This window comes from Equus quagga, chromosome 2 (assembly GCF_021613505.1).
Source record: "Equus quagga isolate Etosha38 chromosome 2, UCLA_HA_Equagga_1.0, whole genome shotgun sequence".
NCBI lineage: Eukaryota > Metazoa > Chordata > Mammalia > Perissodactyla > Equidae > Equus > Equus quagga.
Window position 1 is genome coordinate 174662007 of NC_060268.1, and position 13646 is coordinate 174675652.

The following is a 13646-nucleotide window of genomic DNA, read 5'->3' on the forward strand; positions in this document are numbered from 1 at the left end:
GGAGCATATAGTAGTAGAGCCCTTTCCAAATGTTATAGGTGTTAGGATGACCACTCTAAAATGAGGCTTCGGTGGCCTCTCATGACTGCGCACTCCCCAGCCCTCCGCCTCCCTGCTGATGGAACCCGGGGCTGGTCTTCAGTTTACCCGACCCACTCCATTCCTAACTCAGGCAGATCCTGAGGGGCTAACTCATGGGAGCACATTCCCCTCACCAAAGGGTGCTTGAGGGTAACCTTATGACCAGATGCTGGCTGATGAGCTAATATGCTGGGCCCTTCTGGATTCTCAGAAAGAATCCAGAGATAAAGAATCCAGAGATCAGAGAGAAAAGATCCCTTTACTTCCCCGGGGCATTGTCACATCTTTATGTCATGCTTGGGCTGGCAGTGGTGGTTTTGTGACTGTGAGAACAGGCTGAAGTTGATCAGACAGAAAGAAGGAAGGAGCCCTTCTCGATGTCGTCCTTTGAGAATTTGAGGTCATCAGCCTCGCCACCACCCTGCCCTTGAACAGGTGGATATTGATTCCATTTTGCATTGGATTTTCTGTTACTCGTAGCTGAAGAAACCCTACTTGATGCACTCAAATCATTTTTAGCGTTGATCTATATTTAGCCCTTATGGAAGATTCTAGGCTGAGCTGACCATAGGGAGGGAGAAGGACTCTCACTTTCTGCTGCTGTGTGTCCTGGTGGCTTGTCTGTATCTCCGCCCATCAGACAGTGGATGTCACTGGAGGGCACGGTGGATTTCATTGATCTCTTGTGTTCACCGCGCCAGGCACGTGGGAGACGCTCAGTGAATGCTTGTTGAGAAAGTTCTCTTTCGTGTTGGCTGTTGCATGGATGTAGCGCTGCCAGCTCTGCTGGTGGGTGTTTGTTTGTTGTAGTCTGAATGAACGGTAGGGCCTTCTTTAACCATGCAATGCACCAGCCTCTTCCAAGTTTCAGCATTAAATCTACCACACAATTATTATCCTGCCTACGGCTGGGATTTAGTGATTTCACATTGACGTGGTGAGTCTGGAGGCCACACCCGGGACTTCTGACACCCTCACCTGGGCTGTTTCTACATCGACCTGGGTGGCATGGGCCAACAACTCGGGTGTTAGGGGGATTTTTTTAAAGTCCTTCTTGTTGGCTCTGTGGTGAGGACGTCATTCAGCATTAGTGGGTCACCTGCAGACTGCCGGTGGCTGTGCATTTCAACCTAGATGCCACCTGTTTTCTGCTGTTTTCCCAGGCCGCTCCCCATTATGAGCAGGAGCGTGACCTTGAGAACTGGCAGTGCAATGGATTCACTTTGGGATGTCCCTCGTTCTAGGAGGACGTGGGCCAAATTCGAGCTGCAGGCTCTCCAGGTGGGGCCCGAGGGCTCTGAGGTGGAGCCTCGGAGTTTTGCTTTTGCCACTTCGAGCTCTCCCGCCTCGCTGCTTTTGTGCGCACACCCCCCTTGCATTTTCATCCCCCATGGTTGGAGACTCTGCCATGAGGGCGGGATCTGCGGGCCCCGTTCTTCCTCATCTCCTCTTTGCTCTGCTGAGTGGAGGAGGGATGTCTGCGCTCTGACTTGGTAGGCGTGCTGCAAGGCTCTAGCGAGATGGTGAGATGGGGGAAGTGGCTATTAGGAGAGGGGCTGGCATCTCCCAGATGGCCTGTGGCTGGGGCCACTTTAGAGGGAGACTCAGACACAGTGTCTGCAGCGGGGAGCCCGGAGACGGCTTTGATGTGGGAGGCGTGGGAACCAGCCTTCGGACAGCAGCGTGGGACTAGACCAGGGTGGGCGGATTTCCGGTTTCACGTCTGCAGGTCAAGGCCGAAGGGTAGCTTTGAGCTTCCAGCCATATCTGCAATTCATCTCCCCTAGGTCCTCCCATGGAGCGTGTGTCTAGACAGCTATGGAGTAAAATGCTCAATCACTGAGTAGGAATTTGGCCAGCAGAGGTATAGCTGCGCCGAGCAGCCAGGCCCGAGGTGAGGATCGAGGCTGAGAATGAGCTTCACTTGGATCTGGAACTGACTGGAAAGCCTGATGCTCATGGGGCCAGCTGGCCCCCAAAATGGCCCCCAAAGGGCATTTCGACTTCACAAGAACTGTAAATCTGGCCTGGCCCACGTCGCTGTCCCATGTCACACCCTTGCAAAGATTTCTGCCTGATAGTTAGAATTCTGGGTTAACACGTACCAGGTGCAGGTCTGAGAGTTGGGAAGCCTGTTTCTTTGTGAGGCTGCTCATCAGCTGTGAGAAGTCAGACCATCTCTGAGCCTCAGTTTCTATTATCTGTAAAATGGGGGCAAATCTGTGCTAACTCCCAAGGTGGTCATGAAAGTGCTTTGTCACCTGAATTGACTGTCATGACACCAATTCAGCCTTCATAGTGTACCCTGCCATATGTAATCTGCTTACTTTTTTCTGTTTTAGGATTATCCTTCCTAATCTATGAAACGTTTGAGGGATAAGAACGTAACGTGGCAGAGGTGTTGCCTGTTGGTGCAGGGTTGATAAACGGCTCTTGTGATCTGCATTTCCTCCTCCTGTGTTCGAGTGATGATTGGTTCTCAGGGAGATTCTGGGCTCGTATGGCCCGTGTCCACTTGCTCAAGCCCATGCGGTCACCTGAGTGTGGACAACTTTGCTATGCTGGAGCCATGCTTGTCCGTGGGGCTCTCTGGGCCTGTTATGGGTGGCAGGCGGTGTCCCCTGGAGACCTGGCCCTTCCCAGTGGGCACAGCTGAGCAGCATGCAGGCCACTGGTTTCTCCTCCCATCGGGGGGGGGGGTCTTTCCTTTCTGTCCTCACAGCTTCTGCTCCCCCAAAAGCGTTTGCCTCCTTCCCGCGTCCTCTGGGCCTGAGCTCAGATTTGGAAGAGAAGAGCTTGACGGAGTACTGTCTTTAGGCCCCTGTGCCTTGTAAGCCCCCTGAGACCCGGGTGCCTGGGTCTGGCCCCTTGCTGGAGGTGGAGGTGGGGTGGCAGGGGTGGGGGATGAGCAGATGCTAATGAAGACCTCCCAGTGAGTCCTGCCATGTCACTTCCTGATGTGGTTTCCAGTTTGTGGCTGACTTGATGGGGCTGGGCCCACCTCTCTGTGTTTGAACTTGGTCTCTTGCCTTGCAGTTGGCGAAAAGCCAGTTATCTTGGGCAGCCAGGCAGCCTCAGGCCCAGGAGCCTTTGCCACTGTGTCCTCTTGCCCATCCATAAGCCCAGCCCTGAAAGCCATTCCTGGACCCCGAAGGAACCATACTGTCCCTGGCAGGCCTCCCCCAGAGTGGCCGAGCACACACCACCGGCCCTGCCTCCCGCCCACCCACCCCTGCGACTGCTGGATGAAGTCATTCCTGGCAGGGGCAGCTGGCGCGGGCCCAGGGTAAACAGGCCGTGCTGAGCTTGCTGGTGTTCTGCTGGACGCTGATGAGCTCGGGGAGTGTGGGGCTGCAGGCCTGCCCCCTCCAGGGCAGCACCATGCTCTCTGGCCTCAGGTGACCCCAAGGGCAAAGGGTCACTGTCAGGGTGGACCTGCACCACCAGCCCTCTCCTGGGTGGAGGGCTGGGTGACTCAGACTAGCCGGTGGGAGGTTCGTGGGTGGGGTTTCCTCCACTGGGTCTGCACAGACCCCAGTACTAATAACAATAACCCTTAACGCTTATGATGCTTACGTGTCCCACTCACATGATGCTTACTGTGAGCCAGGTGCTATTCAAAGAGCTGCTCAGGTCTAAAGTTACTTAATTCTCACAACTAACCCATGAGATAAGTGTGCTACGTTGTTGCCATTTTCCAGATGAGAACACTGAGGACTCAAGTGGTTGTAAGCTCAGGCCGGGACCTAATCAGGCAGCCTGGTCCAGGGTCTGAGCTCTTGACCACAGTACTGTACTGGGCCTCCCAGTGTCTACGATCTGATGGGCATTCCTTCTCATGTGGTCTCTTACAGTCAGTTTTAGGTCTTCGATGATTTCTTTGACATTCCTTCCTCCTCCATGGACTTTCTGGCCCAGCATCTCCTTGAGCAGCGCCTTCCTTATTCGGGGTGGAGAGGGAGCTTTGCGGCATCGTGCTGTGGAGCAGTTAAGGAGGTCCGGGTTTGGGCTCGCAGTCCCAGGTTCAACTCCCTGCTGCATCTCAAGTCGCCCAGTTGCTTGGAGCCTCAGTTTCTTCAGCTGTTAACTGGGTCCAGCGATCAGCCCACCTCATCCGTTGGTCTCTGCTCCATCCCTGGCAGAGGAGATACTGCAGTAACTGCTGGTTCCATCCACCCCACCCTCCTGGCCCCCTTGCCTCTTTCTTTCTTTTTCAAGGTGGACAAGTGTGAGTTGGGGTTAGCATGAGACCTGGGCTGGGCTTTGCCTTCTGGGCCTGGTCCATGTTGTTCAGGCCAGCCGCTGATGGAGGCCCAGCTCTCCCCAGCCCTGGGGACTTGAGCTGGCTTTCCTGTGTCTGGTTTTAGTTTGAAGAGTTGTTTGGGGCTCCTGACTCGGTCCAGCCTTCACAGGGCGTGGGGATAGGGCCCGTTGGGTTAATGAGCCTGCCTGGGCTGGGGAGCAGAGGCGCTTGGTTGGTGGAGGGCCTTTTCAGGTGAGGAGAGAGCCCACCTTTTGGGTCTTGGCGTCTGGGGTCCTGGATGCCTCCTGCACCAAGCCCGTCCTGGCCCCTCCCCAGAATTGCTGAGGACTTAGCACAGAGCCGCACTGAGCAGTCAGTGCCACCCTCGGTGCTCCCGGTTCTCCAGGACTCTGGCGTATGTGCCTATGATAAGTGGGGGCGGAGCCCCTTTCCCTTTCACCCCGGGGGTGTGTGGGCTCAGGATCTTTCTTTGGGACTTTGCTCCCTAAGAACCCCCAGGCAGTCTTGCCCCAAATCCCAGATTTGTCTCCTCTGTCTCCTGGTCTCAAGGTTTCAGAGCGTCTGTGCCGATAGTGTCAAGATGTGGTAAGACCCTGAGATGGCCTCCAGTAATGTTCCCACGTGTTCCTGGGCTGTGCCCTGCGACAGCTCAGCACATGGTGATTGCTGTAGGTGGGAGGGAAGTGCCGCCTTTGGCCCCGGAAGGGATGGTTTCCTGCAAGGTCTGGTGGATACGAGTGGCCCGCCTCTGCTCAGGGTTCCGTGACATCTGTGCATTTATCTGTCCTGTGATCTTAACCAAATGAAGCCCTGACCACCTTGTGGTTCCAGGGAAACCTGCCTGTCCTGCTGCTTGGCCGCTCCTCGGAGCTGCGGCCGGGAGAGTTCGTGGTCGCCATCGGAAGCCCGTTTTCCCTTCAAAACACAGTCACCACCGGGATCGTCAGCACCACCCAGCGCGGCGGCAAAGAGCTGGGGCTCCGGAACTCAGACATGGACTACATCCAGACGGATGCCATCATCAACGTGAGCCCTGTCGGCTGGGATCGGGCGGGTTTTGGAAAGCCGGGCTTAGGGACCAGGGTGGAGGCAGGCTCCTCAAGGAGCTGTCCAAGGGCTTCCCTCTGAACCCCTAGAGCAGATGAGGCAGAGGGCTGGTCCTCAGCCCCTTAGCCACCTCCAGGGACTCCTGCGAAGGGCACTGTAGCTTTGCCAAGGTCTGCAGCACGGAGGAGCCCCCATCCGCCTCAAGGGTCAGTGGCCCCTCAGTGAAGCTGCTTTTGCAACTTTGTGGCAGGCAGGACACTCGCCCTGGCACAGGCTCGGCGGCCCCCAGGAAGTATTTGCTCTGCCTTGGGGCACAGTCTGAGCGTTACCCCTACACTATTCGAGGTCTAACGAGGCCAGGGATTGCGCCACACAATCTCCTAAAGGGAATCTTTTTTAAATCACATTTTTCCACTTCAGCTGTCTCCCTATAGGATTGATGTTTCTAAAAAGCAATGTTTTTCCCCTACATCTGTCTAATAAATAAGAAACACAGCAGGTTTGTGCCCTTGCTGCTTTGATGGATTTTCTTCCCAGGCTTTCTTGTGATCTGCATGAAGTAATGAAAATAGAACAAACTGTGGATTTCCAGCCCCAGCAGCAAAGTTGGGGTCACACAGGTGGGGGGCTATGCAGATTTGAAATACTGTGATACTGGAGCAAGTGGGCAGCCAGCCTATTCGAAAGAGAAGGAAGTTGTCTTAGGTGTTCTGGGGGTCACAGGTGGCCTCTGGGCTTTGCAGCAAAAACACATCTCTCCCATTTGTGGCACATCTAAGACTTTCTGAAAATTGTTAAGGTTCTTTTTTTCCAGCAAAATACTAGGTTGACAGGAACAAATCTCGGGAAAGAATCTACACTCAGGAACCTGCCAGGCGGGGAAGTAGATTGGACTGTGTAATGACATAAACATAACCTTTTAATTTTTGCTTAATTTCAGTATGGAAACTCTGGAGGCCCATTAGTAAACCTGGTAAGACCTTTTTAAAATCTATGTATGTGCTGGGGTTTTTTTTTTTTTTTTGCTTTATTTTTAGACATGAACTTTCCACAGCACAGTATCTAATTCTTTTAAAGTGAAATTCGTGAATGTACTGTATCCTTGCAAATTACCCTTCTTATCTTTTCTGGAAAGAGTAAGGCATCTGGAGTTGAGCGCTGGAAGTGTTATGCCGGCGGACACGCTTGTGTTTCAAAGTTACAAGTAAACGCCCTGGAGTTCAGGTCCAACCCAGGCGTAGTTAAAGGAGCAGGCCTTTATTCTGAAGGTGTCAGCAGTTCTGGCCTGTCCCCTAGAGGCACCTCCTTCAAATGAAGTCTCCAGGCTGCTGAAGGAGCTGGCTTGGCTCGTCTGCCGTCTTTGTCTTGGCCGGGAGCCCTCCCTGAAGACCTGGCTGGAATGAGGAGTTAGCCCGCTCACAAAGATGTCACCAAGGCTATGTTATAATACATGAGCATCCAAAGGGAAGCCTTCAAGTCAGACTGTCAGAGCCAGGGCGCAGCTCAGGGCTCACCCCGCTCAACTCTCATCTACAGGTGATGAAGTCAAGGCCGTCTTTAGCAAGGCCCAGGATGGCCGTGCCTCCTGGATGGTCCCTTGGAGTCGGGACTGAATTCTCAGTGCTACAGGAGTGTGTGAGGCGTGATTTATACTCTCCTGGCAGTTTTCCCTTCTAAGCCTGAGTGGAACAAAGTGTTTAACAATAGCATTCAGAATAATGGTTGAATGGCGTGGGGTGAGCCTGTTACTTGGAGATTGTTTCCTGTGGTGTAGCACTCGCTGAACTGTGAATTTATCTTGCATCGAAGCGCACCCTGTAGGCTGGCTTCCTCTACGATTTAAAGCTAGTCTGCAAGGAGCAGAGGAAATGGGCGCAGTGGCTCACCCTCTGTCTCCCCCGAGCCCCCGCTGTGCCCCCACGGCTGCGGTCTGAGATGAGACCGCATTTTCCTGGTAAGGAAGCCTGGTGCCCTAAGCGCTAAGGGTTTCTCCCTGATGTCAGCAGAGCAATCTTAAGATCATGGGAGATGGAGGAGCAGAAAGGTGTGGACGGCACCTAAAGGACTCAGAGGTTTGGGAAACGTATTCCCCGTGGAAGGAGCAAATGAGCGTTTTGAAAAGATCTGTTGGCTGCTGGGCTTAGCGCGCAGTGATCACTGAGTACAGTCTGGAGTCTTCCATTGTTGAGCATGGCTCACGCTGCCCAAGTGTGGCTCAGCCCCTACCACCCCGGAACCCCCTCCCTCCGGCTCCCTCCACCCCACTCGTTCTCTGAAGTAGCTTGGAGATTTCCTCTGGACGCGTTCTCTGTTCTCTTTTGGTGCGTGTCTTCAGGGACACCTTCATGGACTCAGTAAGCTGTGTCCATCTTGCTTTTCAGGACGGTGAAGTGATTGGAATCAATACCCTGAAAGTGACAGCTGGAATCTCCTTTGCAATCCCATCTGATAAGATTAAAAAGTTCCTAACGGAGTCCCATGACCGACAGGCCAAAGGTAAAGTGAAGCCCAGACAGCCTGGGGGAGTCAGGCCTGAGGCTTGGCTGCTCCTCGGGGCCTTGGGGGAAGCCACACACCTGAGGATCAGCCAAGCTCTGTACCCAGGAGGGAAAAGGAACGCATGTCGTTAAGGCCCTGGGACTAGGTCAGAGCTGTTTGGCCATTTTTGACCTATGATCATCGACGTTTTCTATGGTTTAATCTAATGTGTACCAGGCACGATCCTAGGTGATTTCTATGTGTCATTTACATCCTTGTTCACTTGTGTCATTTAATTCCTTTGCCCCATCAGGGGGCAATTCTTAGTCCCATTTTACTGATGAGAAAACTGAGATCAGGGAGATCATTTATCCCACAAACGTTTATTGATTCGTCGGCTCGGGATCAGGCTGGGGGTTCCACGGCTCAACAGAGTCCCTTACAGGTGTGGCGTTTACGTTCTCCCTGGGGGAGAGGGAAGGATGACAGTAGACAAACATAGAAGATCATTTCAGAGGGCAACAAGTGCTTCCCAGACATTGAAGTGGGATGGTGGGCTTGGGGATGACGGGGGCGGCTTATGGAGACGGTGTGGCTGGGAGACGCCTCCCGAGCCGAGACCTGAAGGAGAAGGAGCCAGCAGGCAGGGAGAGCATTCTAGACAGAGGACCAGTGGATTCCAGGCCTCTGCTGTGGGCGTAGCATAGCGAGCACAGGGCCCACGAGGGGGCCATGCGGCTGGATTGCTGTGAACATGTGGAGTCACAGACGGATGTGGAAAGAAGTGAGCCAGGGTCACAGTAGGCCATGGAGGGGGGCTTGGGTTGCATTTTAACCTCATTGAGAACAGGGAAGTTGATGGTCTGTTTGATGTATCTGAAAGGTCACTCTCATGGCTGGGAGGAGGATGGATGGAAGTTGGGAGACCAGTTCAGAGGCTCTCCTGGTCATCTCGACCAGGGTGGAGTACAAGGGTCACAGTCTGGATTTACATAAGGGATAGAAACCTCATCAGATGTTAGGATGAGGCAAAGAGGAATCCAGGACCACTCCTAGGTTTCTGGCCGTTAACTGAAATGACAGGACTCTCCAAGGTCCCACGGCAGGTAGGGGTCCGAGCCAGGATTTGAACCACAACCTCAGCGTATCCCCCTCTGGCCCCACTTTACACTGCAACTGGGGGCTGGACCTCATGGCTTCCTGGTGTCCCCAGCACAGCTGCCACCTGGGCTGACCTTCTGTTGTCCTTTTGTTGTCACACCAGGCAAAGCCATCACCAAGAAGAAGTATATTGGCATCCGAATGATGTCACTCACATCCAGGTGGGTAGCAGGACGTCTGTGTCTGTCTTAAATTTAAATAAACCTGAAGTTCATACAGCTCTCCCTGGTTCCCCTGAAATAGAACACTTAGACTGTCTTAAGACATCTCAGCTTCTGGTTAAAATTAAGTAACATTAGGAAAAAGAGGAGGGGCCGTTAGTCTTGGCCTCTTGTTTTATCTTTCATTTTTGTTTTTGTGTTCTGAGCAGATCTTTCCTTCTAGAAGATTCTGCCCTCCTCTTTAAGGCAGGCCTGAACAGCAGGGGGTGTTGGTCACTCTCCCTCGTGCCTTCCTTTCACCACTTGCTCTGTTGAAACACACATTCCAGGAGTGCCCCAGGCACCTCCCTCGGCCCGGGAGCGCCCTGCCTTTCGTGAGCTCTGCCGCATGTGGGCTGTGGCTCCCGGAATGCGGGTCAGGCCCAGCATGACTGATGGGCTTGTTTTCCCGAGCTGGTGGAAGTTGCGGTGTGTGGCTGCCCGGCTCATAACATACTGGAGTTCTAACCTTGATGGAAAAATGTGGCATAATCGCATGAGTCCTGGTAACCAAGGGCATGGTTGAAACTGTTCTAGGTAAGGTCTGCAAAGGGCAGAATATATTAATGTAGACATTAATATATTATTATAATTAATTAACTAGTAGTTAATTGTGAACACATTACTATAGTTTAGATACATATAATGAATGTTGGTACCTTTCTCTTTTTTTTTGCTGAGGAAGAGTGGCCCTGAGCTAACATCTGTTGCCAGTCTTCCTCTTTTTGCTGAGGAAGATTTGCCCTGAACTAATATCCACTGCCAGTCTTCCTTTATTTTATCTGTGAGCTGCCATCACAGCATGGCCACTGATAGATGAGCTGTGGAAGTCTGTGCCCAGGAATCCAGGCCACTGAAGCAGAGTGCGCTGAACTTAACCACTGGGCTACTGGGGCTGGCCTAGTGGCACCTTTCTTAGCACTCCAGAATATGGCCTGATTTGCCAAGACTAAAATGTGCATCAGTTCCTTGTCTTGGAACTGTGGGAGATGGAGGTATAGGGAAAGAGTATCAGCCCTGGGGTCCAGCTTCTGGGGTTCTCGTCCCAGCTCTGCTGCTTCCTGGCTTGTGACCTGGGCAACAACTTGACCTCTGAGTGCCTCAGTTCCCTCCTCTCCAGGGTGAGGATAGCAGTGCAGGCGTTTTGGGGGTGTGGCAGGACCGAGTGAGTTAATGTTGTCAGGCTTGGATCGTTGGTGGCAACGATCACTAGCCACAGTGATGGCAGCCGCTGTTTCTCACCTGCTGACCCTGTGCCGGGCCCTGGGCTGAGTGCCATCCCTAGATGACCTCGTCTAATCCTCACAGCAACCCCGCGTCATGGAGTCCTGTCATGATCCCTATTCTGCAGGTGAGCAAGCTGAGGTACAGAGAGGTTAAGCAAATGCCCAAGATCATGCAGTCAGACAGGGGTGGAGCTCAGGCCCCAGACCAGGCCAACTGCTCTACAGTCCTGCGCCACATAATGACGTTTTAACCAATGACGGACCGCATATATGACAGTGGTCCCGTAAGATTAGTACCATATGGCGTACGGGTGTAGTCGGCTCTACATGTAGGTCTGAGTAAGTGCATGCGTGTTGCGATGTTCGCACAACCACCAAGTCGCCTAACGACGCATTTCTCAGAAGGTATCCCCGTCGCCAAGCGATGCCTGACTGTACTGTATTGACTCCGTAAGTGGTAGCTACTATCAACTAATTAATGAAATTAATAATAATGATGATAAAGCACTTTCCTTGCTATTACCCAGTAAATCTTTGACCCTGGTAGACAGGCAATTTAAAGCAGAATCAAAACTCCCGGAGGAATTTGTGTTAGCATCAGGGACAGGAGGTGAAGCCGGATGAGAGCTGAGTCTCAGCTGAGGGAGGCCGTTGATACTTGCTGTTAACCCAGGTGCTTTTTCTCCCGAGCAGCAAAGCCAAAGAGCTGAAGGATCGCCACCGAGACTTCCCGGATGTGCTGTCAGGGGCGTATATCATTGAAGTAATTCCTGACACCCCAGCAGAAGCGTGAGTTGGAATCATTTTCCCTTTTCCTAATATCCCTGTGCTTCCTGGGGGTGAGGGGAGGGGGTGGTGTTCTTTCCACATCCGCTCAGGTGATTGTGACAATCCTTGTGAACTGGTCAGACATTCTGCCAGTCAGGCCTTCCACCCCACTTCAGCTCAGGACGCATCAACCAAAGGACACTTCCTGTCTTCGAAAGTCCTCGCTTCATGGGGGCCATCCAGATGAGAGGAGCAACATCGGGCTCGTTATGAGTCTCTGAGACAGGCCTGGCTGGGGACAGAGGCTTTAGGGAGCAGTGTCCCTGAGCCCTCGGGCAGTGGTCCCATCATCCTAGGCTTCAGGACGCATCTCCTCATGAAGCCCTCTCTAATTATGTCTGTCAGTCAGGCCACCCCCGTCCACACCTCTGGAAGAATAACCCAGGTAGCGTCAAAGTAACATGAAAAGAAGGAGCTTGATGAACAGAGTTTATTTCTTGTGTTGACGTAATATCCAGAGAGAACTGTGAGACCAGAGGCCAGCAGTCTGTTCCCTGGGGGCCGGCTCTGGCTTGCTGCCTGCTTTTGTATGACCTGTGAGCTAAGAATAGATTTTGCATTTTTAAATGTTTGAAAAAATTTGAAGTAAGAATAGTATTTGATGACACATGGAAATTATATGAAATTCAAACTTCAGTGTCCATAAATGAAGTTTGACTGGAGCACAGCCATGCCCAGTAGATTACATACTGTCTGTCTATTATGGTGGCTTTTGGGCTACCATGGCAGAGTTGAGTAATTGTGACAGAGACAGTGTGGCCTGCAAAGTCTAAAATATTTCCCATCTGTCTGTTTATGGAAAAAGTTTGCTGACCTCTCCGCTTGGACCATAGCATCTTATTTGATGCCGTGATACATAAGAGCTAAAGTTACAGAAGCGTTAACGCAAAGGAAGTGTCTCGTGATAGAACCCTTCCGTCCATCCCTGTGGGAACTGCTTTCTGAGTTGTGACACCCATTCCAAGAAAGTTGGCTATGGGCAAGATACACGGTAGATGGTATATGGTACATCCTCCGGGGTCAGTCTCTCCTAAGATCATATGAGTGCTGGTAGGCATCTCTGCAATGGACATGATTGATGATTCGGCCTAAAAATCTCAAAAGGAAATAATGCACCACATTGGTGGAGTAAGCCTTTCTCACATAAGTTCACCGCCACCACGCCCGTTTGTCCTGGGCTTTTAGGTTCTACACTGTGCCTCTGTCATGTAAAGCTGATCACCTTTCATGGTAGTTAGACCAGGAGGAATGGAAACGTGACAGTTCTCTTTCCTTTTGTGTTGCAGTGGTGGACTCAAGGAAAATGACGTCATAATCAGCATCAACGGACAGTCGGTGGTCTCCGCCAATGACGTCAGCGACGTCATTAAAAAGGAGAGCACCCTGAACATGGTTGTCCGCAGGGGCAATGAAGACATTATGATTACGGTGATTCCCGAAGAAATCGACCCGTAGGCAGAGGCATGAGCTGGACTTCATGTTTCCCTCAAAGACGCTCCAGTGGACGATGCACGATGACTCTGGGCTGGTGGCGCAGGACACCTGAGACTTTTGACTGCCATGTTGCTTGTTCAGCAGAACACCCTGGCCAACAGAATCCTTCTTGATAGTTTGCAGGCAAAACAGATGTAATGTGATAGACCCGCAGGCAGAAGCTCGTCCTTCTGTATCCTATGTACGCAGCGTGCTTTTTCTCGCCAGCTTGGGCTGTTCCTGCTTAGACAGTCAACGGTTCTCTCCTCCTTTAACTGAGTCATCATCTTAGTCCACCTAAGGCAGTTGATATAACACATAGATAAGAGGAAGGTGCCGTGGGGGCCAGAATGGCGCTGGGCGTGTTTATCCTTCCCTTCGAGTCAGCACCCAGCGGAGGCCGAGGCCGGAGACCACGCGAGGGTGGGCGTCAGCTTCCAAATGGCCAGAGTTGCCTCTTTTAGGAATCTCTTCAGAACTGGGAGCACAGTGATTTTGAGTGTGAGCTATTAAAATTCTTCTTCATGTTTGCTTTCTGGTGTGCTTCTTTTCCTTTCCCAGGAGCAGCTGGCTGCAGTCTCTCTCAAATGATTGTAGTGTCAGTGGGTCCTCATGAAACCACATCGTCCATGCAAGGTTGAGCTGGAGGTCTTACCAGCTATTTCAAAATCATCCTATGGGATTTACTGGTGTTATTAACAACTGTGCTTGGCCACCCTGGCTTCATAAATAGGATTTCAGGACAGTTACACATGCATCTGGAGCTTTTCAGACTAAAGGGGGTCTGTCAACCCCATACATCATGCAGTCAGTCAACATATATTTCCTGGGCCTCTGCTCTGTGCCAGCCGCAGTGCTAAGTGTAGCAGCGGGTTGCGGGGGAATGCA

At 52.1% G+C, this 13646-nt stretch overlaps 1 protein-coding gene across 1 annotated transcript in view; it reads left to right on the forward strand.

The window, feature by feature from the left end:
• Positions 1-13288, forward strand: part of HTRA1 (HtrA serine peptidase 1) — a 51598-nt gene extending 38310 nt beyond the window's left edge. The window contains exons 4-9 of the mRNA XM_046653720.1: positions 5177-5371; positions 6333-6365; positions 7774-7888; positions 9135-9192; positions 11151-11246; positions 12572-13288. Of these exons, the coding sequence (XP_046509676.1) occupies positions 5177-5371; positions 6333-6365; positions 7774-7888; positions 9135-9192; positions 11151-11246; positions 12572-12740 (666 nt within the window). The 3' untranslated portion in view covers positions 12741-13288. The remainder of the gene's footprint in view (positions 1-5176; positions 5372-6332; positions 6366-7773; positions 7889-9134; positions 9193-11150; positions 11247-12571) is intronic.
• Positions 13289-13646: the final 358 nt, after the last annotated feature.